At 41.0% G+C, this 27,740-nt stretch overlaps 4 protein-coding genes across 7 annotated transcripts; 2 read left to right on the top strand and 2 right to left on the bottom strand.

The window, feature by feature from the left end:
• Positions 1-609: 609 nt before the first annotated feature.
• On the top strand, positions 610-4,364 carry LOC133883942 (protein DETOXIFICATION 14-like). Of its 3 annotated transcripts, XM_062323349.1 has the most exons (7): positions 611-1,002; positions 1,729-2,273; positions 2,362-2,448; positions 2,543-2,599; positions 2,694-2,932; positions 3,725-3,930; positions 4,012-4,364. In XM_062323349.1, the coding sequence occupies exons 1-7, from the start codon at positions 730-732 to the stop codon at positions 4,087-4,089; spliced, it is 1,485 nt and encodes a 494-aa protein (XP_062179333.1). In that variant the 5' UTR covers positions 611-729; the 3' UTR covers positions 4,090-4,364. The 3 variants fall into 3 exon arrangements, 1 of the variants encoding a protein (XP_062179333.1); XR_009903032.1 differs by lacking the exon at positions 4,012-4,364 and having other exon boundaries at positions 610-1,002; positions 2,694-3,470; positions 3,725-3,865; XR_009903033.1 differs by lacking the exon at positions 4,012-4,364 and having other exon boundaries at positions 610-1,002; positions 2,694-3,447; positions 3,725-3,861.
• Positions 4,365-4,961: 597 nt separating this feature from the next.
• On the bottom strand, positions 4,962-6,554 carry LOC133885917 (uncharacterized). Its single transcript, XM_062325683.1, has 2 exons — positions 5,859-6,554; positions 4,962-5,402 (listed from the first exon to the last, which is right to left on the bottom strand). Exon 1 carries the CDS (start codon positions 6,534-6,536, stop codon positions 5,880-5,882), a length of 657 nt encoding a protein of 218 aa, XP_062181667.1. The 5' UTR covers positions 6,537-6,554; the 3' UTR covers positions 4,962-5,402; positions 5,859-5,879.
• A 2,060-nt stretch (positions 6,555-8,614) lies between these two features.
• Positions 8,615-10,998, bottom strand: LOC133885135 (uncharacterized). The gene is made up of 4 exons (XM_062324789.1): positions 10,801-10,998; positions 9,958-10,153; positions 9,400-9,419; positions 8,615-8,984 (listed from the first exon to the last, which is right to left on the bottom strand). The coding sequence occupies exons 1-4, from the start codon at positions 10,887-10,889 to the stop codon at positions 8,954-8,956; spliced, it is 336 nt and encodes a 111-aa protein (XP_062180773.1). The 5' UTR covers positions 10,890-10,998; the 3' UTR covers positions 8,615-8,953.
• A 9,133-nt stretch (positions 10,999-20,131) lies between these two features.
• LOC133885239 (CDP-diacylglycerol--serine O-phosphatidyltransferase 2) lies at positions 20,132-26,404 on the top strand. 2 transcript variants are annotated; one of them, XM_062324918.1, is made up of 13 exons: positions 20,132-20,467; positions 20,552-20,832; positions 22,081-22,146; positions 22,400-22,459; positions 22,824-22,914; positions 23,055-23,109; positions 23,200-23,279; positions 23,384-23,505; positions 23,613-23,686; positions 24,225-24,316; positions 25,441-25,694; positions 25,841-25,929; positions 26,113-26,404. In XM_062324918.1, the coding sequence occupies exons 2-13, from the start codon at positions 20,687-20,689 to the stop codon at positions 26,238-26,240; spliced, it is 1,257 nt and encodes a 418-aa protein (XP_062180902.1). In that variant the 5' UTR covers positions 20,132-20,467; positions 20,552-20,686; the 3' UTR covers positions 26,241-26,404. The 2 variants fall into 2 exon arrangements, with proteins under 2 accessions (XP_062180902.1, XP_062180901.1); XM_062324917.1 differs by having other exon boundaries at positions 20,134-20,467; positions 23,384-23,500; positions 23,602-23,686.
• The last annotated feature ends 1,336 nt before the right edge of the window (positions 26,405-27,740 follow it).

Here is a 27,740-nt window from a genome sequence, read left to right on the forward strand (position 1 = left end):
ATTTGATTCGACTCCGAATTTGATTTTTTAGAAAGAAAATACATCTAATTTAAGAGTTCCTAAGAGATAATTACTCTTTTTAACCAACTTTTAATTCATGCCAGATAAAATATGAATTATTTTCCTATAGAATCCCGGGAAAGGAAACTTTCACGTGTGCATACGCACACATAGCTTATGACTATTAATTTGCATTGAGACTCGTACTGAAAAAGTAGATGCAAATTCATAATGTAGGTAAGAAAAATCAATAAATGAATACTTCATCCGTTCAGAAATAGTAGGCGTATTTTTTTTCTCAGTCTTCGAAGTTGAATTTTGGTTAAGGTTTTTTCATAAAATATATCATTTATAGTTACAAAACTTATAGTGTAAAATTATTTTAAATTATGAATCTAGTTGTAGATATTCTTATAATTTGATTAAATGTTAGTAAAAGTATATAAAATTTGATTTTTTTTAAAAAATATGTCTATTATTTTTAAATAGAGAAAGTAAATATCAAGTGAGAAATGAGATAAACATGTGGGCACAAACCTATGCAATTTTGCATTTGGTTTGTTCACCGCCGCTGACAGCGCGAGTAGTGCGCCCCCCACCAAATAAGAAGCCCCGCCAGCAGCCCAGCAGCCAGACCCTCGATGACTCGAATCGCCTACACCAACACGATTCCTTCGAGAAGAAGAGGCGGGGAGGGAGAACTGCGAAGAGTCGACGACGGCGACCGACATGGAGGAGAGGGTACCGCTTCTGCCGCAGCGAGTGGCGCGGGACGGCGACGGCCGAGAGGAGACGTGGGGCGGCGTGAGGTGGTGGAGGGACCTGGCGCGGGAGGCCGGTAAGGTCGGGTACGTGGCCCTGCCGATGGCGGCCGTGAGCGCATCGCAGTACGCGGTGCAGGTGGCGTCCAGCATGATGGTTGGCCACCTCCCCGGCGTCCTCCCGCTCTCCGCCTCCGCCATCGCCACCTCCCTCGCTAGCGTCTCCGGCTTCAGCCTCCTCGTACGTGTCACGTTGCGCATGATTCAGTGCCCGTTTATCCCTTCCTGCTTAGATTCACGTTGCGCAATCGTGTTAGCTACACAAGCGTTTTACTGTTTTTCTGTCGCGTGATCGAGTTCATAATCCTTCAAATTCCGTCAACCACATACTGTGATTTCAGGATATAGAAAAAAAAAAAAAATCAAAATTTTGAATTGAGGTCGTAGATTGACTTCAACTAGTGTGTAATGGTCGATCTGTTATAGCACGGTACGGCATCTTGAAATTATACAATGATTCCTCAACATCCTGCATCGAGTTTGGAAACTGGCATTCGGAATTTCAGACACAGCCCAATCAGGCTTAGCTTCTTTGAAAAACAACTGTATCTGTGTAGGGAAGTTGAAAACTTAGCTCATTGAGTCTCTCAACATACTGCTATCAAAGTTGATAAACATGTTTGCATGCATAGCAGGTTAGTCATTTTTCATGATTTCATAAACTAGAAGTAAAGCTATGCAGAATGGTGGGTACTGGAAACAACTGATGTTTCATCTACTAGAATGAAGCTTTGCAGAATTTGTTATTCTTATCCAGCACTCTTGACATGTGGCTTGAAGCATGCATATTAGAACAACTACTAGCATCGTTTTTTTTGTTGGTACGATCATCTTCTGATGTGATGAAACTGTTGCCATATTGTTCCTCGAGTAACTCAACTACTCAAGTATTGTACTTGTAAAACAGATTGGAATGGCATGTGGATTGGAGACTCTATGCGGCCAAGCTTATGGGGCAAAACAGTACGACAAATTGGGACTGCAAACCTACAGAGCTATAGTCACACTCATAACTGTGAGCATTCCAATCGCACTTCTGTGGGTATTCATGGGCAAACTCCTGATTCTCATAGGTCAAGACCCTTTGATCTCGAAGGGAGCTGGTAGATACATAATCTGGTTGATTCCAGGGCTCTTTGCATATGCAATCAGCCAACCTCTCACAAAGTTTCTGCAGTCTCAGAGTCTAATAATTCCTATGCTTTGGTCCTCCATGGCGACACTGCTCTTGCACATCCCTCTTTGTTGGTTATTGGTGTTCAAGACCAGTTTGGGGTATATTGGAGCTTCTTTGGCGATAAGCTTATCATATTGGTTGAATGTGATCATGCTTTCTGTGTACATCGGATACTCGAATTCTTGTAAGGAGACCCGCTCGCCTCCTACAATTGAGGCCTTCAGAGGAGTTGGCTTGTTTCTACGCCTAGCTCTATCATCTGCACTAATGTTGTGGTAATGAAAGTAATGTGCTTCAGAGTTTACCTATTTTGTCTATAAGTTTCCATATTGGTCTAATGAATTCTCTTATAAAATATTCTAGTTTTGAATGGTGGTCCTTTGAGGTCCTTATTCTTGTCTCAGGACTTTTACCCAATCCAGCGTTGCAAACTTCAGTTCTTTCAATATGGTAAGAATTTTCACATGTACAGTAGCATCGCTGGCGATATACTGCATTTTTCTAAGAGTGTTTGCATTATTTTTTTTCACGTTGTTTTGATCAGCCTGACGACTATCACGTTAATGTATACTATACCTTATGGGCTTGAAGCGGCTGCAAGGTACGGAGAAGCTTTAATACTCCTAAATGTTACTTTCTTTTTGGTACAAAATTACAGTTTGATAGTAACTTTGTCTGTACTGTCCAATGAACAGCACTCGAGTAGCAAATGAATTAGGTGGTGGTAACCCCGAAGGAGCTCGATCAGCTGTTCAGGTTGTCATGTGTATTGCAGTGATGGAGGCAGCTCTCGTCACAAGTGTACTCTTAGCATCACAGCACATCTTGGGATATGCATATAGCAGTGATAAGGAGGTTGTCGCGTATGTCAATGCAATGGTTCCCTTTGTGTGCGTCTCTGTTGCTGCTGATAGCCTACAAGGAGTTCTATCAGGTCACATTTCTTAACTCTAGTTTATCTGTTAATCTGCCTATCCCTACAAAATAGAGAAGAAAAGACCTTTTTCATCTTTTGAAACCTCGAAAACGCATCTTTTAATTATGCATGTGAAGTTTCTTTTCGAGAACGCATTGCGCCTGTGAAGTTATCAAACATTTTTTTTGAGGAATCGTTATCAAACAGATTGAACTGTGCTAAATTTGTTGCCAGTGCCTTTTACCTCTTAATTTGATCTGCATAATTCAATCTGTGTGCTCTTCTCAATTTTGGTAACAAGCCCTGTCAGGTGGCAAGTGACCATTACTGTTTTGTCAGTCATGGCAATGTCGTAAGGACATACCAGGTAACACGCCGCTTCTTGTTTCTCCTTTCTTCCACGATACTAATGCTATGTTGTGTTGTGTGTTACTCGGGGAGTTACTTGTTTGTTCCTTCAAAAATGTGCTCTTACGTGAACATGGATGGGATGCCGGTGTTTTCATCAACACGCATCTAGCAGAGATGTTACCGTAAGCAGGCCCCAGATCACTAAGTATGCAAATTGAACCTTTCTCTAGCTAGCGATATTCCTGTTTGCTACATTGGTTTCTTTCTCCTTAAGAGTTGTTGGGCAAGCGAATAATGATCTGAGCTTAATGAAATGCATTGATATGTCTGCATTTGTACTATTTGATGATCGAGAGCGCTGGATTGCAGAACAGAAGCATCGCGCCTTTTCTTGTTTTCCCTCGTTTCTGGCGAGATACATTATTGCTTAATACTAACACATTGTTTTTTCTGCATCAGGTATTGCCCGAGGATGCGGGTGGCAGCACTTGGGCGCCTATGTCAACCTCGGTTCTTTCTATCTGGTAGGGATTCCAGTGGCACTCTTCCTCGGCTTTGTTCTGAAGATGGAAGGAAAAGGGCTGTGGATGGGCATTTCCTGCGGTTCCATGGTGCAATTCTTACTTCTCGCCGTCATAACATTTTTCAGCAACTGGCAGAAGATGGTTTGTTCTTTTTCCGAAACTCTCTAAGTGTCACACACAAAGATTTTTTTTTATCCCACTGACCTGTTGCCACCTTTGCAGTCCGAAAAAGCGAGGGAGAGAGTTTTCAGCGACGAGCTGTCAGACTCAGACAAGGAAACTTTGGTATCTGATGGATAATATTTACTCTAATTTTGTCACGAGACATCTGATCCCATGACCTGAAATTGATGGCGCGGACGAGTTCTTGAAACCCCTCTCGGAGCAGGTTCTGTTGCCTTGCTTCGGGGGGGTTTGAACTGAATGTACAGGGAATTGCTGAACGCTGACCAGTGTTCTGTGTTCATAGTATAGTGTGTTCATAGTACAGTTGCTGCCGTATTGAAAGTGGAGAATGATGTCCAAAAATTTAATATGTATGACGATAAGATAGATAGTAACAGAGGTTTCAAGTTTGCATGTCTTGTGCCCTGCTTTCGTTTGGTTACAAATTCCATGCTGTGCTCGGGACCGCGTGATTCCTCCACAGTCGTCTGCAGCTTGCGCGCCCGGCACCTGGGTTTTCCCGTGATTTGCTCCATCAGCAGCAAACTTCGGGACCCTCTCCCCGGTGAACTATTTTTCGTTGTTGAGAGTACAAGTTTGGACTCCGCCACTTACTCACGTGCACGTATCTATATGGACCGGTCTAAACAGACATGTCCGTTTGTCACACTGCAAGCCAAGCAGCCAAATATGGCGTGCTCAAGCGTCGCATAATACCTGAAAAGAAGAACAGCAAAATAGTGCACCATATGCAATGCTTTGCTAATATAGTAGGTCGATTACCTATGTTGCGATGAGTTTTTCCCGAGAAACAAACTCGGCGAATATCAAACCTCCTAGAATCTATATCAAAACAATTTCATTGACGAATTACCAGGATCTAACAAACGTAAAATTTGGAACCACCGGTACAGATAAGACTGCACGCCACAGGACTGGTATATCTCAGGAATAATAAATAGCTTTCGGTTTAACAATGCTTGATAGAACTCAAAAGGTACCGAATGTAAGTCGGGAGCCACAACAATCATCGGTTACATGGGGCACCAATTCATATGGTCATACCTTTGCACAAATTGAGGGGATGAAGAGTCCAGACATAGCTCAGCTACGTTCATGACTCATGACATCAACCAAAAACAGTACAGGCATACACAAACATTGAAGACAACCAAATGTAGCACTACACATGCTGTAATACTTCAACTGTGCGTGCTGTCGATCTCAATTTTCAAAATAATTTATTCCACATTTCCTGTTAGTGGGAGGCTAGTCATCAACAGAATAGGAGGAAACACATGATGGCATAAATAGTTGAAGACCGTCCAGGCTAAAAATTTGAGTTAACAGTGTGGAGCCAAACTGCGTGCAGCCACCAACCATGAGAATTGAGAAGCAAACGGAGCCATCGACCATGAATAGCACGCGGTTAAGATTGTCTAAAACACCTGCACATAGCAGCAACAACAGATTTAAGTATACATGCATATCACAAAATTACTTGAATGGAAGAACTTCCAGTCAATATGGAGCAGGGTTTGTTACTATTCACAGAAAGAAGAGCAAAATGTTAGCCATATGGGCATCTTTCTCTAAAATCAATAGAATTCTGTTGTTGATGTACAAGCTTAGGTAATTTTAACTCAATGATCGCAAGTTTACAAATCATCATAGCAAATAGCAATGTAATAGTTTATTTCTGTCCCACTCCCACAACATAATGAGAAGTGATTGATACATTATACTAAAACATTCCAAAGATGGCAGTTCGTTTGATTAATGTACTTGAAATCTATTACTAGTACCATACGGTATCAGTTTCTCCACAATTTCACTATGCCACTCATTCATCCATGCACTAAAAGATAATCCCAAAAATGGAGCACAAATTTGCAGGATCTCACCATAAAAAACACATGCTCCGATCAGTCCATGACGACCTTGGCACCGACCGCCTTCATCCGCTCGACGATGGCCTGAGCCTCCTCCTTCGATACGCCGCCCTTGATCACCGCCGGCGCTTTCTCCACCAGCTCCTTGGCCTCCTTGAGCCCCAGGTCAGTGAATGTCCGGATCTCCTTGATCACCTTGATCTTGCTCGCCGTGTCGAACGCCTCCAGCCGCAGCTCAAACACCGTCTTCTCCGCCGCCGCGGCCGCCTTCTCCCCCGCCGGCCCGGCAGACGCCGCGCCGCCGCCGCCGCCTCCCAGCCCCGCGGCGGAGTTGAGGATGGCGATGGGGGGAGCGGAGGGGATGTCGAGGCGGCGGAGGAGGAGAGAGGAGAGCGCGGCGGACTCCGCGAGGGTGAGGGAGGAGACGTCCTCGACGAGGCGCCACACGCGGTCGGACGGAGGCGGGCGGGACGGGGAGGAGGGGTCGAAGGTGGAGGGGTCGTAGTCGGTGGGCAGCTTGCGGACGTCGATGAGCTCCTCGGCGGCGGCCGTGGAGAAGGCTGCGGAGAGGCTGTGGCGGCGGAGGAGGATGCGGTGGCCGGAGCGGAGGACGGAGGAGGCCATGGCGGCGAGGCTAGGTTTTGGCTGCGAGATGCGGCGTAGGAGTTGGGTTTTGGAAGAAGATGTCATGGTTTTCCTTCGAAGTTTGGATCTGGATTTGGCCCATGGAGGAAACCCGGCCCAACATTTCTATTTCAAGGACTTGGCTGAGCAGGCCCAACATTGTATTCCTTGTATTTTTTTTTATTTTTATACATAAATAATTAAATAAATATACCTCGAATGAAAAGATTTGCAGCACCTACCGGGCGGTAAAGTGCCTACCTCCCTCTCAGAAGTAGCAAGGACGGTAAGGTGCTATGGGACGGTAAGGTGCTACCGTCTTCTAAGAGAGTGATAAGAGCGATAATGTACCATAGGGGGGTAAGGTGTCTATTGTCCTCTCAGAAAGTGGTAAGAGTGGTAAGTGTCATCATAGTAGGTGTAGTCATAACCGCTCATCGGTTAGGCTTGGATGAACAGTACAAATATGCTTTTTAAATTTTTTCTCTTTCCTCTTTCTCTATTTGGGCAATAAGGTTGTCGTCCTCTAAAATTCTTGGATCTTTTTTTAGGCCTATAATTCATGGTGAATATATTTTAAAAGGATTCACCTCAATATTCCGTATATGTTTCAAAATAAAAACTCCAAAGATGGTTAATTTTAGAACTTCTAGCAATTTTTAAAGCCAAAAAAATCCCAAAATTCTGGTAAAATTCACTAATATTCCTCTCATGTATTTTAATAATATCTAAAATTATTTCTAACCCTTAGTTACTTGGTGAAAAAGTAAGTCCCTTTGCAATGCTTCATTTATATGCATTTTTATCATTTCATGTGATATTATATTTTTAATTCAATTTGAATTCAAATAAATTCAAACATACACAAATTCATCCAAACTCTTATGAAATACATATAAATATGAATACACACAATTTGGGGCATGACATAAAATAAAAAAGAAATATCGCCAACGGGACAAGTACCTGAACAAAATAATCCAAACTCTTATGTAATTTTGTGCACATTTATTAGGCCGTGAGGTGGTCAGACACCAAAATATTTTTCAACCAAGAAGTTTGCCTCGATAACTTTGTACGGCCAGGGCGTTTAATGATAGTGGTCAAGCCTACGATAAATAGCTGCAGGATTACTTGAGGGTACTCATGTACTCTGTATATGTATTCCATAAGAGTTTGGATGAATTGTGCATGTTTAAATTTGTTTGAATTCAAATTGAGTTAAAAAGAGAATATCACATGAAATGATAAAAATACATATAAATAGAGCATTGCAAATGAACTTACTTTTTCACTAAGTAAACTAGGATTGGAAATAATTTTAGATATTATTAAGACATATGAGAGAAATATTAATGAAATTTCCTAGATTCTTGAGATTTTTTTTTTGAGGCATTAAAAATTACTAGAAGTTCTAGAAGTAGAAATCTTTAGAGTTTTTTTTTATTTTGAAACCTACATGGGGTATTGAGATGAATCCTTTTCAAATAGATTCATCATGAATTATAGACCCTATAGAAAAAATTTCGTGAATTTTAGAGCACATCAACCCTACTGCCAAATAGAGAAAGAGGAAAGAAGAAAATTTGGAAAAAAAAGCGAGCACTATCCATCCGAGCGTCGGTAAGGCCTGCCACGGTGGCACCTTATCACTCTATGAGAGGGCGGTAGGTGGCTAATTCTGTAAATCCTTTCATCCGAGTTATATTTATTTAATTATTTATGTTAAAAAATATAAAAATAAAAAGCGTATTCCTTGTATGTAAATTTACTATTCAAGGCCCATATTAGCTATGTTTTGATATAAAAAAATTAGTGACATGTGAGCTCCATATATCATGCTCACAAGTTTGGCACACTTTGTCTTGATCACCATCCAAACACAATATTTTAGCCTAAAATTTGGTACATTCCCCATTTTAGTTTGGTCACAAACCAAACTAATTTCTTAGCCCTGATTTTGGCTTTGCGCCTACTTTGGCCATGACCAATATTTGGTCAGGCCTTCTATGGTTGGAAACCAGTTTAGCCACTTAATGAACCCACTTTGGTCTAAAATAGATGCAGAATTCACATGGACCCAGTCATTTGATCATTCGAGACAGAGTGTAATCCATACACAAGAAATATCAACACACAGAAACTGAGGAAACAAGAGAAGAATACGTTTTATATGATCGCCAGGAAGGCAGAAAGCTGAGTGTTCAACATTTGAAAATTTTAGCCATCATCCTCAGTTACATTATGACGAATCAGAATTGCTACAGACCATTCAAGGAAGCAATTGCTACATCAGTTTATGAGCTTTGCTAAATTTACAGGTTTACACCGAAATAAATGACATAAAAATGGCTGCATATCACAACAGTTCATATTAATTACTAATACAAAAATGGAACATAACAAGACCCATGGGACACGCGATGTTAGGAGAAATTCCACATCTGCTTTTGTACTTCGCAGTGAAGCCCTTTCTACGTCCATCAGAAGATGTGAACAATGTCGTAAGCAAATCTGTTTCTTGTCAAGGATGAACTCAAGCATAAAAAAAAAATTAACACTGCAATAGTTAAAAATATAAGGGAGAAACAAGCATAAACATGTTTTGCGAGTAGCAAAATAAGTTACAGATGCAGGATTTACTTTTGGTGATTGTCTCACATACATATTTTCAGTTTTTATTCCAGTTTGACAAAGTCTCACATGTCATCTAATGCTACTTCCAATTCCATATCTTAAAATATTCATTTACAGGCTTAGTAAAGTCTCAAGATAATGATAGGGTGCCCAAGACGCGGCCAGTAGATCTGAAAATGTCGGATTACCATCCCAGCAATTTATAATATTTCAGCCTATCTAGCAGCCTAATAAACACATAATGAAGGGGAATAACATAACGAAAAATATGTTTTAAATTATCAAAGGATACGTCCAAAACAGCACAAAGGACTGCAAAAGAAAATTCTTAATGTTAGAACATCATTAAACAAGCCAAACTTGTTTCCATGAAGAAACTTGAGAATAGATGATACAAAGAAACATAAAGAATGCACGTTGCATCTGAATAGAAACTAGATCTTATGCTTACAAAATTCTGCATGTAGCATTCAGAACATCACCAAAGAACAGAAACTAACAATCCAACCATAAATAGATACCTTGAACATATAATTAGATCACCCAACTAGCCATTTGCCATCCTACTAAATTATTTAAAGCTCTGATAATATTCAACAGAGAGCAAAACAACAGCTCTGTATAATTAAATGCATCAACAGATATGACAAACAAGGACTCATTTTGTACAGACATGTAGTCAAAATAAGGCTGAGTAACAATTGAGATGACATCTGAAATATATAGCGAGCATGCATGTGTTATATTGCAACATTATATAGATATCATGTAAGGTAATAATATCGACTATATGATTGAAGGTTACAAATCATAAGCCACAGAATATCAACATGGCAGCAAAAAGGCTTACCATAAGGCCACCAAAAACTCCTTCAATCAAAATCCTGCTCCAACTATCAAAGTATGTCTGAACTGAAAATTTTGACTTTGCCAAGAGCCCGATAGATGTAACCATCATTATCAGAAAGTAGAAGACAAATCCCATCAGGCCTGTGAATCCCCAGATTCCAGCAACAACTCCACCAATGATTGACAAGAATGTTCGACTGTAATGCAGAAAATTCTCATGTTTAGGATTGGCTTCAATAGCAAATCAGTCAAATATCTTCAATTGGAAAGGTCTCATAAAAAGAATTGAAACGGGGAATTGTTGAGCATGTTGTCACATAGAAAACAATATTCATACTTTTACATGGTACCTGAAGCCTGTTGCAGCAATATAACATAGGTATCCTACAAGTTCAGTCGATCCTACTACTAACTAAAGTGCGAATATTCTCTGCACAGCCATGTAAATAAACATATAGGTGTAGGTCATGGTAAAGCATTCCTAGCAGATCAAAGGGTAGTACTCGACCTATAGAAAATCAGCTTTCACGAATCACTACTTGCTGATCACGCACTTCTTTTATTGTTCATCAAGCATTGTGGAAATTCAGTGTGCAAATCCAAGGGTAGTGCTCAACCTAAAGAAAATCAACTCAAAACTCCCATCTTCCTCTCTGGTCAACATCTAAACACTCAATTGTATAAATTTTAGTGCAAAAACTACCCAATTTGCGGGGAAACATCGACTACCCCGTGATTATACTACCACTCCAAGAGATTGCAAGAAATCCAGACAAAACCTAAAAATAAATTGAGCGCGCCACCAGATCAGATCGAGCCCATGGGAAGGAGGCGAGACAGAGACCTGTAGTAGATGGACTTGACGTTGCTGGTGAGGTTCTCCCCCTGGAGGATCGGGACGTCGTCGGAGGAACCACCGCCGGCCGCCGCCATCGCCGTGACCGCTTCGTTTCCCCTTTTCGTGCGAGATTTGGAGGCGGAGGCTGGCTGGGGCGGCAGCGATTTGGGAAGCTCAGCTCGACTTTACGGGGACGCGTTGATGAGTATTTTGCATACTCGCCCTCAGGTTTATTATGTTTCACGCTATCAAGTTAGTAGCCAGTAGAAACCTCCTACCCACAACTAGACACGAGCGTTAAGTACGAGGAGCTTCCCTGGTTGGAATTTTACTTTTTTGTAGGGTTTTTATTATTATGCCTTGAAATTTAGTCTGGTTCTTTTTTTTTTTAATTATGCCTCACATTCTCCCATCACTTCATGCCATAGCCTTGTCATTCCCTATCCCTCTTGTGATTGAATCAACATCATTCCTAGAAGTGAAGACCCCTTTACCTTCTTGTCCTTGGTGTGATGATCTCTTTCAAATGGGTAACATATCCGTCTTCCATTCTCAACACAAATACAGTGATCTCCTCCGCAATCCAATTTTTTTTTTGTCCTCCTTGAACATTAGGAAGGGCTTAACCAAGGTAAAGTCATCCAATATCTCCCCTTTAATTTTGGTAGTAGGAAATGTGTAATACCGTGACTTTTGGAATATATGTGATATGAACCCATTAGCATATCCTTAGTTACCTAAGGTTGAATAGGAATCTTATGTAACAAGTAACTTGTTGAGTTGGAGATTCGTGTTGTGATATGCCCACTTTATTTTTTACACATATACCATGTGGAGATTGTAGTATTTTCCACTGAGAAGAACTAACAATATTATGATAACGTCTAACAAATTATAACACATAATATGAGTGATTTGTAAGACTGCAATAGAGTTTTTCAAGTTCAATAATTTCTATAAATGTTCATATTTTGTAGAATTTATGTGCACATTCCCAAACTCTTGTGGTTGCAGGGGTACTAATCTTTTTGTATTCAAGCACAACAACATACAAAACCATGACATCGATGGCAAAGGCAGAGAAGATTGCGAGGTGTAAAGGCAACCCCCAATTCTTCAAATTCATCATACCTGACGTTGACAATATCATCCCTTGTCGCATGATAATATTTCCTTACTCCTATCGAGATCCTATTTCGACATATTGTGATACATAGGTACAACAAAGATGCACAAAACAATTTATGCATGGGAGTTGTGATTAGAGAGAGCTTGAGAACTTGGATTTCCAAATGCAAACTTTATAGTTAGTTATTAATATTTATAACAACCTAACTAATTTAGGAAATTACTTTCCATGCCATTTTTTTTGTTGACAATACATCCCCAAATTGAGTTTGCCCAATTAATATGGTAGTAAGTGGTTTATGAACAATGTAATTTGTTTACTAAATTTAAGCTAACATCAAATGATATGGGTAGTTCATGTTGCTAACTAATTCTTAACATGGATTATATAGACAATTCCATTTGCATTTCATCAACACATTCAAAATGAGCCTCTTGGAAAGATTGCCCTAAAAGGTCCAAGTGGGAATATATGGCACACTCAATTGGTATCGAGGTCTGGACGATTGTGCTTTGAACATGGGTGAAAAGAGTGTGTTAGTTATCATTCCATCAAGGTTGGCGACTTTTTGTTATTCTAGTATGATGGCTGCTCACGATTCTCAGTGACAGTGTTTGATTCTATGCATGTGGGAAGAAGTCATGTTTTGTTTCTTGCCCAACGGAAGTTATAGAGCAAGAGGATGGCAAAGATGTGAGCATGGATGCAATTGGCAATCCAAAGGCATCGATGGCAATTATAGAGCAAGAAGATGACAACGATGTGAGCATCATTGTAGTTAGCTATCAAAGGTGCCAGTAATAGTTATAGATCAAGAAGATGACAATGATGAGAAAATGATTGTGGTCCGCAATTCAAATGTGCCCATTTTTCCTCTTGGGCAGAGTGCTCAAACCCAGAGTAAGAAGACTAGAGTGAATGATGAAAATTTCAATGAGCATTCATCGAAAAAGACTACATTAGGCAGGCAAAAGGTGACATCAGCGAATGGATGTATAAGTATAAAAGGTAGTTATGCATCTTTAAAAAAACATTTTTTTTGTATAATATGTGTCTTGGTAGCTTGCAGTCCAAAAATGATTTTGATTGTGTATCATTTCTAGATGAAGAAGATAAGAACACTGCTGCAATCGTTAATGTGGAGAATGTTGGAACCGAAAGGAAGAAGATTGAAGGAGTGAATGGCCATCAAAAGTCACAAGGTAGTTTCCTAAGAAATACTTCGTTTGAGTTATCCAAAACGTGACGACATCAATTGATTGTGATAACATGGAAAGGAATTGTGCATCTTAAAAGCAAATTGTTGTTGATGTATGTCATCCTATTACTTCATCCATTTCAAAAAGAAAGGTATAATTTGACTCTATGTGGTATTAAAAAAATAGATTTTGATCGTTGTTTCTCTTGTAGTACTTTCAAATATGAATCCAATGGTTCGATATTGTTTTTCACAAAATCTACATATTAAACTAATTGTTGGTCAAATATCACAAAGTTAAAAATTTAAATGCATGCATGCCTTATAAAAAGAAACATATTGAGTATTTAATAAATATTGTTGCAGGCTTATATCTCCTTTATACATGTTTGACCATTTTTTCGTATTATATGATAATATAAAAGGTTATACAAATATACCATTATGGAAGTATTTTTTATGACAAATATAAAAATATATGTTTTATGCAAACAATATTTTTTTCAATGTTAGTGAAAGTTTTATAAGTTTGGATGCATGGGTTTAAAGTGACATCTACTTTGTCACTAAGTGAGTATCTTGTTAGATTGCATCTTGCTTCAGAAAACAAAATAGACCTTGATATTCAGCAAGAATTTCAATACAGTAGCAGTGAATGAAGTATTTTAAAATCAATTTTTTTATAAGATACTGAAGCAATATTTTATAGCAATTATCACTGCATTGCATGCGTGGTAATATATGCTTATGCAAGCAAAGCAAAATGTCCTAATTGTAGACTAAGACAATTTGTTTTTAGCTAAGCCCTTGTTTATAAAGAATGGATTTGTGGATTCTGATGCATCTACTATCTAAATGTGCATATGCATAAATGTCTATTTCAGATTTTAAACCAGGTTCATTGAGTGTCATGATAGCTAGTTATAGTGAAATATTTCCTCAAACAGCTACGCAAATCACTCTTTTTACGGCAAAAATTTTCAAGGCATATTATGCGCTTTTGATGCATTGAAAACGACTTCAGTTAGTTGTCCTTTTTTATTTGTGTTGTGACATTATCTAATGCATTGCAGCTTCATCTCTCTCCCACGTGCGCACACGTAGGAAATAATGTTTATAGTTACTTATTTGTATTAGCAAGATATGTGAACAAACTTGTTGTTGTTCTTTTCAGTTGTTATAAAGCCTCAGAGAATCCCAAAAATAACACCGTCACGATGACCTATAACAGAAGAAGAAAAAGAAAAAACTCTTCAAAACGCAAAGGAATTCAAATCTGAGAAGCCTTTTTTTCTACTGAAAATGAAGTGGGCATATGCTGCGGGATCATACTTGGTAAAATAGCTTTTTCCCTCACTGCACTATTAGAAGTGAAAATATATCTAATTTTTTGGTGCCAAATTTGTTCAACGTGGATATTGCTTATACTATTAGGTGTCATTGCCATACCATTACCCATGTTGTCATTACAAGTAGAAATATATTTTTACATTTGGTTTTCATTATCTGTTTCTTAAGAAAATGTTGTATTTCAGTCTTTAAGAGAAAGTTGTGAGTGTTGTCTCCTTACATGCTTCTGATGCGTAAATTGCAGCACATCCCATGCAAGTTTGCGAGGGAGCATCTACCAAAAATGAACTTGAATATAACCTTGCATAATCAAGATGGAAAACAATGGCAAGTTAATTGTCTGTACTCAAGCTACAGAAACATTGCTACTTTCTATGGTGGTTGGAGTGCATTTGCCCTGGGCAATAATTTGAAGGAGAATGATGTATGTGTTTTTGAGCTCGTCGAGGAGTCCCAACTCCCAAATGCAAGTGCATATCTACAGAGTTGCATCAGAAGTTTATCCGCTAGTCCACCACCGACCAGCCAAAAAGTAGGAAATGATGTGTATAGTTGCATTATGCAGGATTCCTATCTACTTTCATGCATTAATTTTAAGTAATGTCAGAGTTTGTTGCTCTTGCACAATCCTTTGTTGATTTGTTCTGTTTCAGATAAATTTCATTATCACAACAACCATGGATGAGTAGCCTATATATGTATGAACAACCTATTTTGACATTCTTCAAGTCATTCTGCTCTTCTTTTCCTTCAATTAGGTAGTGACTATCAAAATCAAAATTTATTATGGATTTACGTGTTTCATGGAGTCAAACATATGTCTTAAGGCTAAACAGGAATCTGATTTCGCTCGAAGAGACTATGTTGATAGAAAAGAAATATGCTCAGTTGCAGGTAGAATCAGAGTCTGAAGTTATAGGGATAACAATCTTTGGAAGATGTTGTGTTTGAGTAAAATTTATCGGGCAGCTCTCGTTGAGCGACAAAGACGACAACTCAAGTCCGGTGTACAGAGAGGTTCACGATTGACGGCTTCAAAGTGGTAGATTATTCGCTAAGGTGGAGTTTATTGGATATGTGTCGAATAATTATACGGAGTTGGTTACGTATATGATTTGAAGTGTTATTAACGGTATATGTTGGAATCTAGTAGGAATCTAAGTGGAATCATAGTAGGATTGTTGTAATCAGATCTTCTTATAAATATGAGAGGAGTGACACTGTTTGTAACTATGACGATAGTGATAGGTTTGCAAAGAGCCGACAGCGGTTCTGTCGAGACCTTGGAAGCAACCGATGTTACTAGTTGAGGAGGGGTGGCCGTGGTCATACTATGGAGATGTAGATTTCGACTAAATCTCGTTAATAAATATCATATCTCTTATATTATTTGTGATTATATGTATCACCTTAGTAGATAAATCAGTTACTTTCGTTGATAATTAATTTCCTAACATCGTTGGCATCCTCGAACACGATCCTGTTCCTTGCGTGCTGGTGCCTTGTGTTCGTGCGTGCTGTGGTCCAGATCCGATGGTTCTTAATCTTCATGTGCTAGTGCCGTGTAGAATCCTTGATGCAACAAAATCCTCGCGGTCCCATTGTTGTTGGTATCGGTCCCGTTTCGAAATTATAGACAATCGGCATCCAAAAGTTTGTTGGATTTGACAAAGTAAATTATACACGACCTGCATCCAGAAGTAGTATAATTTACCGGCTCAGGGCCAGACGACAAGTGTCAGGTATGACCTTGGCTTGGCGAACGAGATCACTCGTCTAAATTTCCAATGGTGGTAGAAAACAGCGTGAGGGTCCCCTACTCTGCAGAAGAGAAGAATCTGATGCCAAAGCAGCGAAGAATACCTACTAGCTGTTATCAGGAAGGAACCAACGTGTGTCGTTGAGTGACTGGGACCAGAGCTTTATCGATGTAGTACAGCTTCATTAGCAAAATAATGGCATACATCTACCGATCTATCCATCCGTGCATAATGAATTATGAATTTTAACGTCTGTTTAGTACGACTCGATCATGCTATACATGTTCTATTCTATCTACTAGTATCTCGAACTTGAGAGTATCTCCAAACTTCTACCGAACAGAGCGTCGAAACAGTAAAAACACTGGTTTAGGAGCACAAGTTCCATGCGAACAGCTGAATTTCCACTCGAGTCTGGGAATATCGCACGTCCGGAACAGAGCATCAAGCCCGGTCTTTTCTTCGTCAGGAACAGTTAAACTGTCGAACCCCGTTCCTGTTACCAACGACAGGCAGGGGGACGCAACAATGACTGGACCAAAAGCACACACCATCGTGTTAGGTGAGGTGACACAACTACCAAATGTCCTGCTCGGATCGGCCCTCGTGCCGGTCAAATTGGCACGGCCGTCGGCCGGCCGGACCCGGACGCCCGTAGCGTCCCGAGCCCGTGCGGCCTTGTCAGCTTGCCCGCGCTCGCTTCGGCGACCCGCCTGGCGCGCGAGCCATCGGCGCCGCGCGGGCGCCCAGCGGTGTGGCGCCAGACAACCGCGCGTGTGCCGAGCGGAAAGTCTTTCGAGTGCGCGTGGGGGGTTGACTGCACGGCCAGGATTGCGCAGGCCGCGGATCGTACGCCAGCGGCGAGCTTCTCCCCTTCAACCCGCCGTGCGCGCGTACGAACGGAAGCTCTGCAATCTCTGTCCCTCCGTGTCGCGCTCTTAGACAAGTGAATAAATTGATGACTTTGTCACTTACATCATCTCCAACCATATTTCCTTTATTTCGTTCTGTTCTCAATTTTCTTTCTAATTCTCATTCCCTTTATTTACTCTCATCTTCAACAGTTTTCTTTCGAGCGGAATCGCGAAAGGAAAGTAGAGATAATCCCGTCCTGTAGGGAATGACTTTGAGAATCTCTTCGTAACGGAAACCGTGAAGAAAAATCGTTGTAGCGCTAAAACTATCTCCAACCATATTCCCTTAATTTTGTTCCCTTCCCGATTCCCTTCTCCGTTCACATTCCCTTTATTTTCTCTCATCTCCAACAGCTTCAATTCAAGAGGAATCGCGAAGTGAAAGAAGAGAGAATCCCGCCCTAAAAGGAATGACCTGAAAATTCTATGGTAAAAAGAATCGTGAAGGAAAACTGTTGAAGCATTGAAGGAAACAAAAATCTCTTCACAACAAAAATTTAGTCGCCGAAGAAAAATGATTGGACGTGGTCTTAGAATATTGATCATTTTAATTATAATACCACTTATGTAAATGACATGTAGAATTTTCTGAATCAATGATTATGAACAAAATAGTAAATAAACAAAGTCACTTCTTAACTATTTACGCCGTTCCTTTCTCCTCCTGCTGCTTCTTCTTATTTATTTCTTATTTTTGTTTTGAGAATTTTGTATTTTCCACCCAATGAGTGGGTTACAGGATTTGCCACTTATCGTTCTTCTCTTATTTAGTCCACCACGTTGGTGTCATATTGAATGACAAGTTCTCCAACCCTGGCGAATGGAGTGGCAAATCCTAACAATTTTGTTACATTCTGGTGCAAGTAAGAGCGCTATTAGAAAACAATATTCTTCATGCGTTCTATAAAACCATTCTTAAGGGAGTTTTTTTTTACCAGAATTCTATCGCGAACGGATTTTCGTTCACTTCAGCGTTTTAATAGTTTTTCACAATTTTCGTCATAAACAGATTATTAAAGTCATTATCTTCGGAATAGTATTTCCTCTTGTTTTCCTTTATAAATTTTTTCGAAAGAAAACTATTAGACATACGAGAAAATAAAGGGAACGGAATAAGAAAAGGATTGGGATGGTCTGTCGTTAAGCAAGTTACGTTTGGGCAGTCATCGCCGAAGGTGTCCTGATCATGTTTACCTTTTTTAAAATAAAATAATGTAATAAAATATCTCAGCCAATCTTTTTTTTTTTACTCTTCATCACTAAATACAGCTGTAGTATCTGAACATGAACGCGCGCACTCACCCTTCACACACATGCACCCATTTCACACACACCTAATACACGTACATACTAGTCCTACAACTACACTCAACCAATCTTGTTTATTGAACCAGGTTGCAGTTTTTCTCTAGACAGAAGGCAAAGTCTAGCACACCAAAGTACAATGAGCTTTGGTTGTTCAGTTTACGCCTCTATTTCAGTTGCTAACATGTGCGTAAATTTGATATATCTGGTTATCCACAAATTGTCCAAAAACTAGCAACAAAAATACTAAGATTCTATTTGTTTCCTGTTTCTGATTTGTTTTTGCTGTTGTCAGAAGCTAGAAGTCATAAGCCAGAACGAACGAGATTTTAGAAGTAGAAGAGTCTGCTTTTGAGAAAAATAAATTAAAGCTGAGAAACTCGTTAAGAGATATTTTTATGAAAAGCTATGTATTAAGAAGACAAAAATTTATTGTAAAAACTAATAGAATATTTTTAAAAATAGTTTTTTTAGACAAATAAAAATATAACTTTTCAGAAAAATAAAAAATAAAAACCCAATAAACAGAACCTAAATACATGCAAAACAAAATATTGCCCAATAATATCGGAGTTCATATGGTAAACTAAGGATATGCCAAACCGAACCAGCAAGATCAGACAAGCACCAAATACAGACACCTTCAATGGTAAAGGCTTGTTTGGGAACCAATATATATCATCCGTAAAACTCGGTGCCATACCGTCGCCTACTTTGAGTAGCCACCCGCCGGCACCCAAACATGAGCAAAGCTAGATAGAGGTATCATGTGTACTGGCATCAGAATAAATGAAAATTTTAATAGTAATTGTCTTATTTCGATTATATGTGTATTAGAGTTAATTAAGTTATAAAACTAATATTTACTGTAGATTATGTATATAAGAACATCATTATTTACGTTTTAGTTTCACCCCTGCCTAAATACGTGCATCACAAGCCACATGGTACCCGGAGATTAGATTTGGGGTAGAAGCACACAAATACAAGAAACAAAAGTAGTTGGAGGCCTACACGAATAATATAGTACCGGGGTGCCAGCCCATGAAGCCGGGACCCTGCCAGAGCGTCGGGGGTACAGATCGGGCACCCCGAGGGGGCAGCCGGGACGGCCGGCTTCCTGATTTCGGCGGTGCATGCCGGTTCCCGAGCCCGAGCGGCGCCGCAGCTGCGACGCGTCGCGTTACGTGCAAACCGCAGGCATAGGGAAACACGGGTTATCTGTAACATTCATATATTTCATATATCGATTTTGAAGCAAACTTAAAAAATGCTGATTTGTAAATTATATATCCTTGTATCTATATTTTGGTGGAATATGATAGTTTTATGATTTTATCCGTCACATTTTTTATTTTTTGATGATATGTAAATATTTTGATTTTCTATGTTTTTATTTTGGTAGGATAATCATACTTTTTAATTTTTTATGTTTCAATTTTTATGTATTTTTCTGGTTGGATTACTATACTTCTGATTATTTTGTATGATATGTAAATGTTTTGGTTTTTTATATGTTTATTTTTAATTATTTTGTATGATAGTTAAATGTTTCGGTCTTTTATATGTTTATTTTGATAAGATTATTTTTTTATACAGTTTTACTGTTTTCTAAATCCCATAACATGACGCTGATAATTGATGAACCCGTGTGTGAAGAACCCGGAGCGGAGTTGCGCAGGACACAAACGGAAGCTCGTGTCTTGGTCTCTAGCGTCGCTCTCTCTCCTCCCTTTTAAAGACGCGACCGCCACCCTCTCCCCTGCTTCTCCTCTTCCTCCTCCTCACGCCGTCGACTCGGCGTCGCCCTCTTGCAGCCCATCCCATCTCGCGCCCGCACCAACTCGCCAGTGTGTATCCCGGCCATGAGCTTCCCCTCCCTGATCTGCGCGCGCGCCACCGTCTCTTACGTCAATTCTGTTCCCGCTATCGTATCTTGTTGGCGACCACACGACTAAAATACTTTCCAACCCCAATTCGCGGCTTCGCGGCTCGGCGGTACGCTGTTGCTTTGCATGTAAAATCGCCTGCGTTTTTTCCCCACCCCTTTTCATTCCTGGTGCAACTGCAATCCATGGTCGGTGACTTGGTGCGGCCATAGTCCCTGCAGGTGCTGCGACTTGTTGATTTGGCGGCTTGCGTACCTTGCCTCTGACAGGTGTTGATTGCGGCGGTTTCTGCTGTCGCGGATAGGCAGCGGCTCGGCTGTTCCTCTTGATTCGGGCGCTGACGCGCCATGGAAGCCAAGCAGAGGGTGCGGCACGGCGAGGAGAGGAGGCCGCCGGTGACGAACGGCGCCGCCGAGGATTACGACCCATGGACGGCGTGGCTCTACAAGCCGCACACCATCTCTGTGCTCCTCGTCGGCGCCTGCCTTCTCATGTAAGCGTTCTCGATTCCTCCTCCTCCTCTATTCCTCACGTACAGAGAAAGCCTTGTTTCGTTTTGCCTTCGCCACCGTGTGTTACTCCGCTCGAGGCCGGAAGTTTTACCGGTTTAAGAAGTAGAAAACGAATTCAAAGGATACATGGTACACAACCATCTACAAGGTCCAAAAACCTTAACATCACCAGACTATATTACATGAAAGGAAACAACAAGAAAAAGGCTCAAGAACCCAACAATAGTTAGATCACCAAGCCAAAACTATGTAGACGAGCCCTGATAACGGAAAGCCTCGAAGAAAAGGGTGTGCTTGGGAAGTACAAGAGCAGCCAGGGCTACCAGGTGCTTGAACAGTGTCAGAGTCGAAAGTCAGTCGTGTCTCTTGTGGTTTTCTTTTCTTTTTCCTATTTCTAAAAGGATTTTTTGGGTTGGAAATTTATTCAATTTGTGTAAAGCATCGAGGTTTTGCGTGATTGAAGCATGATAGATGGTTGGTGAGTCAAATATGAGTGGCTGAGGAGAACCAGAGTCCTGTTCATGTATCTCATGCCAAAATTTGTCTGAGATATTATGCTTGCTTGGGCTCTTACACCTCGCTTTAGCAAGTGCAAATTACATGAGAGGATTATTTTCAGTTCTTTTTAGTAAAATAAAAAGAGAGAATGAGCTCATCGAGAACTTTGTTACTGTTGCTTCATGCGAGGAAGATACCATTAAGCTTAGAGCTAAATCTAATCAGCAACCATTAGCTGTCTAGCCCGAGTCCTGTCCATGTATCTCCTGCCAAAATTGCGAGTGGCTGAGGAGAACCAGAGTCCTGTCCATGTATCTCATGCCAAAATTTGTCTGAAATTTTGCTCGACAAAATTTGTCTGAAATATTATGTTTGCTTGGGCTCTGTTACACCTCGTTTTAGCAAGTGCAAATTACATGAGAGGATTATTTTCAGTTCTATTTAGTAAAATAAAAGGAGAGAATGGGCTCATCAAGAACTTTGTTACTGTTGCTTCATGCGAGGAAGATACCAATGAAGCTTAGAGCTAAATCTAACCAGCAACCATTAGTTGTCTAGCCCGAGTCACAAGTTATCCCATAGATGTGTCACGCGAGACAAGCAATTCAGTAACTTGTAGGCTGTCGAGCGATTTATACCAACCGTACTGAAGAAATGTGGGGCGTTCTCCTTTTCACTTTCTCGTGGTTCCAACTGATCTGACCTCAGGTTCAATTCTTCTTCCCTTTCAGCTGGGCAAGTGGAGCACTCGATCCAGAAGGCGCTGCTTGTCACAGCAGCGTGACATCTATAAAGAGGTATTGCTGCTCTATAGATTTTATTAGTACCTTGTTTAGGATGTATTGAACTTTTCGAACTCAAAATGAATATCTTTATCTCTGAAAAAAGATCTGGCTATTTTTCATCTTTTCCAAATTTATCTGTAAAGAATCAGGCCACTTTTCCATTCTGATGCTCTGCCTTTTGCACTCAGCTCCTTACATCATAGCATTGCACAATGATTGGAGAGAGTGAGTGATACTGACTCATCTTCTTACTAAAACCTTCCAGGGGTGTCTGGGCTATGATTGCAGTCTTCCTTGCCTACTGCACGCTTCAAGCACCTTCAACGTGAGTAAATTTTCGTCCTTTTTTATGTTAATGAAACATTGGAGCTGTATTTGTGCGGCGCTTATCGTTTGTCATGTTGCTTAAGACCTTAAGTGGGACCAGCATTACCTCCTCAAGCCACAGTTGTGTAGTGCATATCGTTCATCAGGCTGTTGGCAGTGGCCAAACCAAGTAGAGAGACCCAGTGCCAGTGGCATTCTCTCCCTGTTTGTACTTAATTTTTTTTGTCTTCTATCACCCTGACTTGATAATACTGCATCACAGTCCGTACTCATTTTAGATAAATCTATTGCACATCTGTAGTGAGCAACATGATGATATTTTTGGACGATACTAATTCAGCGCCCTGGCAATTTTATCACAGGATACTTATCAGGCCTCATCCTGCTGTCTGGCGCCTGGTGCATGGGCTGGCTGTCGTTTACCTGGTTGCTCTTACCTTTCTTCTTTTCCAGGTTAGCCACATCCGCGGTTGGAGTTACTCTGTTGGCATCTTCTATGTCCAAGTGACTTGATTCATTTTGACGCTTCTGGGTAAATTAACGGCATCTTGATTATCTAATGCTGTGATTCTTATTTGTTGTTCGTTTTCCAGAATCGTGACGATGCTCGGCAGTTCATGAAACACCTTCACCCTGATCTTGGAGTTGGTAAAATATCCGCCTTAAATAGTTTCACAGTGAACATCAGATTATTTTTCGGAAAGTTGCGCTAACAAAACTTTATCTATCCTAATGCAGAATTGCCAGAAAAATCGTATGGATCTGATTGCCGTCTGTATGTTCCAGAAAACCCTAAAAACAAGTTCATAAATATTTATGTATGATTTTCCATATGAACCTTCCTATTCTGTGGAGATGCACATGCTTTTATTGTCATCACTGTGATTACTCTATTAAATTGGTCTGTTTGAATTATGTATAGGATACTTTGTTTGATGAATTCGTTATTGCCCATATCCTGGGGTGGTGGGGCAAAGCTGTAATGATACGAAATCAACTTCTTCTTTGGGTTTTGTCAATTGGCTTTGAGCTAATGGAGGTTAGGTCTGGATGCCTTCTTGCCAAAAAAAAAAAAACGTTATCTTTTTTCTACTCGTAGTCTCTTTAAAAAGGAATTATGCTTACTATGACCTCTTGCAGCTTACTTTCAGACATATGCTGCCAAACTTTAATGAGTGTTGGTGGGATAGCATTATCTTGGATATCTTGATCTGCAATTGGTTTGGTGAGACATTTGAAGACAGTTAATGTTCATGATTCATACCTTTCGGTTACCTTGCTGATATTGATGTGATCCAAAGTTCTTCAGTAAATTAGAATTAAGCGGATTAAAGTAATCGACTTGTTCTCCATTTGCATGATTTGATAGAGTTTCTTTGCATCGGATCCTATCAACTGCAACATGATAATATTGAAGATATTAGTGTGGTGTATCCATATGTTTGACATACTGCTGACATCGCGTTATTTGACTAGTATATTTAATGTCCTGGCACTCGATGTCTAGAAACTAGAAAGTAAAACTTTCTATTGAACAAATCAAGAATCTTTAGCTTGTTGAATACTCATGGCCTTGGGTATTAAGAAGAGTTGCTGGAAAAATTATGAGATTATTTGGCGATGTGCACTTTTTTATACATTGGGAAAAGTTCCGGCCTCTACACCATCAGGGGCACACAGCCTATTTGGCGATGAGTATGCCATGATTTATCCTTTGTTCAGGTAAAGCTAGCCTTCGCTGAAATGCTGCTATAACGGTTCAGGTATTTGGGCGGGAATGCACACAGTCCGTTATTTTGATGGCAAAACATACGAATGGGTTGGACTGAGCCGCCAGACAAGCATCATGGGTAAGGTATGTTCACTGAAAATACAGACAAATGGTTTCTCCATTTTATAGTTGGATATTTTTGTCACAAGTTGATCGCTGTATAGATACGACCTACGTTTCTAAATAGATGTTCTTTTAGAATGCATTGTATCAAACTTCCAAAACTTTCAGCACTAGTATAAAAAAGTAGTTATACTTCGCATGGTAGTGGTATTAGTTTATTTCCGATAAAAAAAACTTTCATGCCATTATTATTTGTTTGTCTTTTCCAACATATGATCAGGAAAAATAATGAACAAATATATTTTATATACTGCTGATTTCTGAAACAAGTAAAACAGAACAGTGGTAGCATCTACAACAGATTCTAATTAGATGAGCATCCCTTTTCTTTTACACTGCTCTTTTACTATCATGGCCCAGAGTCCCAGATCACCTGTACTTGTCAAGCTTTCCTTGCTTGCGTTTTTCATAAGAATCACACTGCATTGATACTGTTCCGAGTTAGGACAGCCTCTTGCCAAAGGATAGTCCAAAACAATGCAGTTTACTGAGCAAAAGTAAATTGATTTGACTTCTTGCATGTGAGATGCCAGACAACACGTGAGGTTTTCCTGTTGCGCTGTCCAAATCTGCCGTTTGTCATTATTGAGCCCTAAAATTTCTCTACAATTTATTTATCTGCATACAATTCTATATGCACTGTCATCTTATGAACTGTACCCACATGTGAATAGTTGCACCTGTTTCAGACAACCAAACTTGTTAATCAGGCTATTGTATCATAGGACCAAGAGTCACAAGAGCCACCTTGTCATTCTCTAGCTATTGTCGCTATTTTGACTGTTTTTTTTTCTGTTAGCCCAAGAAATAGAACTTCAAGGAGGTTGAATTTGTTTCTGAACGAATATTTCTAATCGAACGATGACATAAATCAAGGTTATAAACACGAACAGATATAATTCTATTATGTTGTTACTCCAGGAAAGAATTATTTGCCTTGACATAGCTAGCTAAACATTTTATTTGAGAATTCCTAGTGTGAAATTGATAGTGAAACTTAAGCCTCAATGGTGCAGCCGGTAGACTAGTTTGATACTTGTTTGCACAAAGTTTACAAACATTTACTCTCTCCCTTCGACCTGCAGGTGAAACGATCACTGAGCCAGTTCACCCCTGCTCAATGGGACAAGGATCAGTGGCATCCTTTCATGGGTCCATTGCGGTTCGTCCAAGTGCTGTTCCTCTGCCTCGTCTTCATGGCCGTGGAGCTTAACACATTTTTCCTCAAATTTTGCCTATGGATTCCTCCGAGGAATCCCTTGGTCGTGTACAGATTAATCCTCTGGTGGTTGATCGCTATTCCAACCATTCGCGAGTACAACTCCTACTTGCAAGACAGGTTCTCCTCTCAGCTTAAGAGAGTTTGAACTGCACTTTAGCAACAGTACACATGAACTGCATTTTAGCAACAGTACGCAGGAAGTGCATTTTAACTCTGTTTCATGTTGAATTATTGATATTTGGCCATGATTTTGACCATCTCAGCAAACCGGTGAAGAAGGTCGGTGCCTTTTGTTGGCTCTCTCTGGCTATATGCATAGTGGAGCTGCTTATCTGCATGAAGTTTGGGCACGGTGAGTTTTCTCATTTCAAATTTCTTGTCATATATAGCACTAGCAATTTAGTGTATGATATGCTGTATATTACTCAAAAGAAGAAAAAAAGTATGTTTTGCAAACTCTGTGCCTAACATTTTTCGAGAGCGTGCGATGCACATAATCTGTGTGCCTAACATTCAGCCACCTGATTCTCACCAGGGCTGTTTCATGATCCAATGCCTACCTGGTTGATCATCTTTTGGAGCTCGGTCAGTATAGCACTCGTGATTTTCTTGCTTGCGTGGTCATGGAGGAATCACCAAAAATTCCGAAGAAAGCAGCTATAATAGATTTGACTGCAAGAATTTCTACTCGAATCATCCCGGAATATCTTCTTTCGTTTTACGATACTTAGGCTGTACATATGTGATGTAACTTAAAACTGTTGCAAGTCAACAGAACAGTAAAGAATGCTAGAGGGAATTGCGAGTGAAAGAGTGCTCTTTCATTCTTGATCTTAACGTACATGTATACATGCACAATGGGCATCCAGTCTGTTGGGAGACATCGCATCCCAACGGATGGGCGCAACCGTTATTGGCGGTTGTTTGGATCATTTGGTTGGTAACAAAAACATTAGGGTAGCCATTTTTTAATCTGATGGCTCGCTCTCCCTCCCCTCCCCTCCAACCTCTCCCTCTCCGTCGGTGCTCACCGTGAGCCTGGCGTTCACCCACCCTTCGTCGCCCCCCTTGCTTGCCTCCGCCTCTGTGGGTGCCATCGCGTCCTTGGCCATGGTACCCTCTTCTCCCCTATCCCTGCTTGCCCCACCCTTTCATCCTAGCACTTGCTTCTCCGGTTGTACCAAGGTGCAGCGCTGGCTTCGCGACACAACACTTTCTGTCTCCTCGGCTGATCGGTCACCTTCGAGCCCGCTACCCTTCGACCTTTAAGGCCAGAAACCCTCCGGCTGAGTCCAAAGGGAAGGTCATCCTCCTGGCTGAGTCCTTTGATCTACGGTCGGCCGCTCGCCCCGCCGTTGCTCCCCTTGGCCTATGTGTCGTCTCGGCTTGAGCCCCGTCTGTTGTGGCTTTTCCCAACCCGTTTGGCCTCGCCCCTGGCTCGTCGACCTCCAGCCTCCATGGCCATCAACCCCCAGTGGCCGACGACGACGATGGGTGGACTCTGGTTACTGGGCGACGCCGTCTGAGGAGAGCGAGAACCCTCCATGCTCGTATTCCCCTTGCTTTGCCTATGCGTAGCTTGCATGCAGCACTCGACGGGCGGTGCCTCAATTGCTTATCCTCGTCCCATCGGTGGGTGGACTGTTGTCTTCCTCCCCGCTGCTTCTGCTGTAGAGGCTTTCATCATCATGCCAAAGACTGCAAATGGCCGCGAGCTAGCTCCTCCAGATCCGAGCGTTCCGGCCGACACCGCCGAATCTTCCGACTATCCTCTTCGGCCGGCTCTACACCGTCTGGTTCTGCTGCAGTGACTGGCACGCCTCTGCTCTTGGCCAGTCCGAAACACCTCGGCTCTTCCGCGGGATCCACTCTCTCTGGGTCGGTTGCTTTGGGTTCCACCCCACCTTCTTCACCTCCAGCGTCTTTGGTCCCCTCGTCGTCGCAGGTTCCAACGCCGATCGGAGCAAGTGCCTTCGTATCTCAGTCCTCCAAGGACGTTGTTGCTCAGGCCCCTGTGGCGGCGCCTAAGTGTTGTGTGGTCCCATGGTTTGATGCTTTCTCCTCGGAGGAGAGTCGTCTATGCTGGGCAATTCTTGCTTACACTGATCGTGCTAGACTGGGTGTCCAGACACGTGACATCTACAATCATATACCGGGTGCCCT

The sequence above is a fragment of the Phragmites australis genome, chromosome 11, assembly GCF_958298935.1.
Source record: "Phragmites australis chromosome 11, lpPhrAust1.1, whole genome shotgun sequence".
NCBI classification, from domain to species: Eukaryota; Viridiplantae; Streptophyta; class Magnoliopsida; order Poales; family Poaceae; genus Phragmites; species Phragmites australis.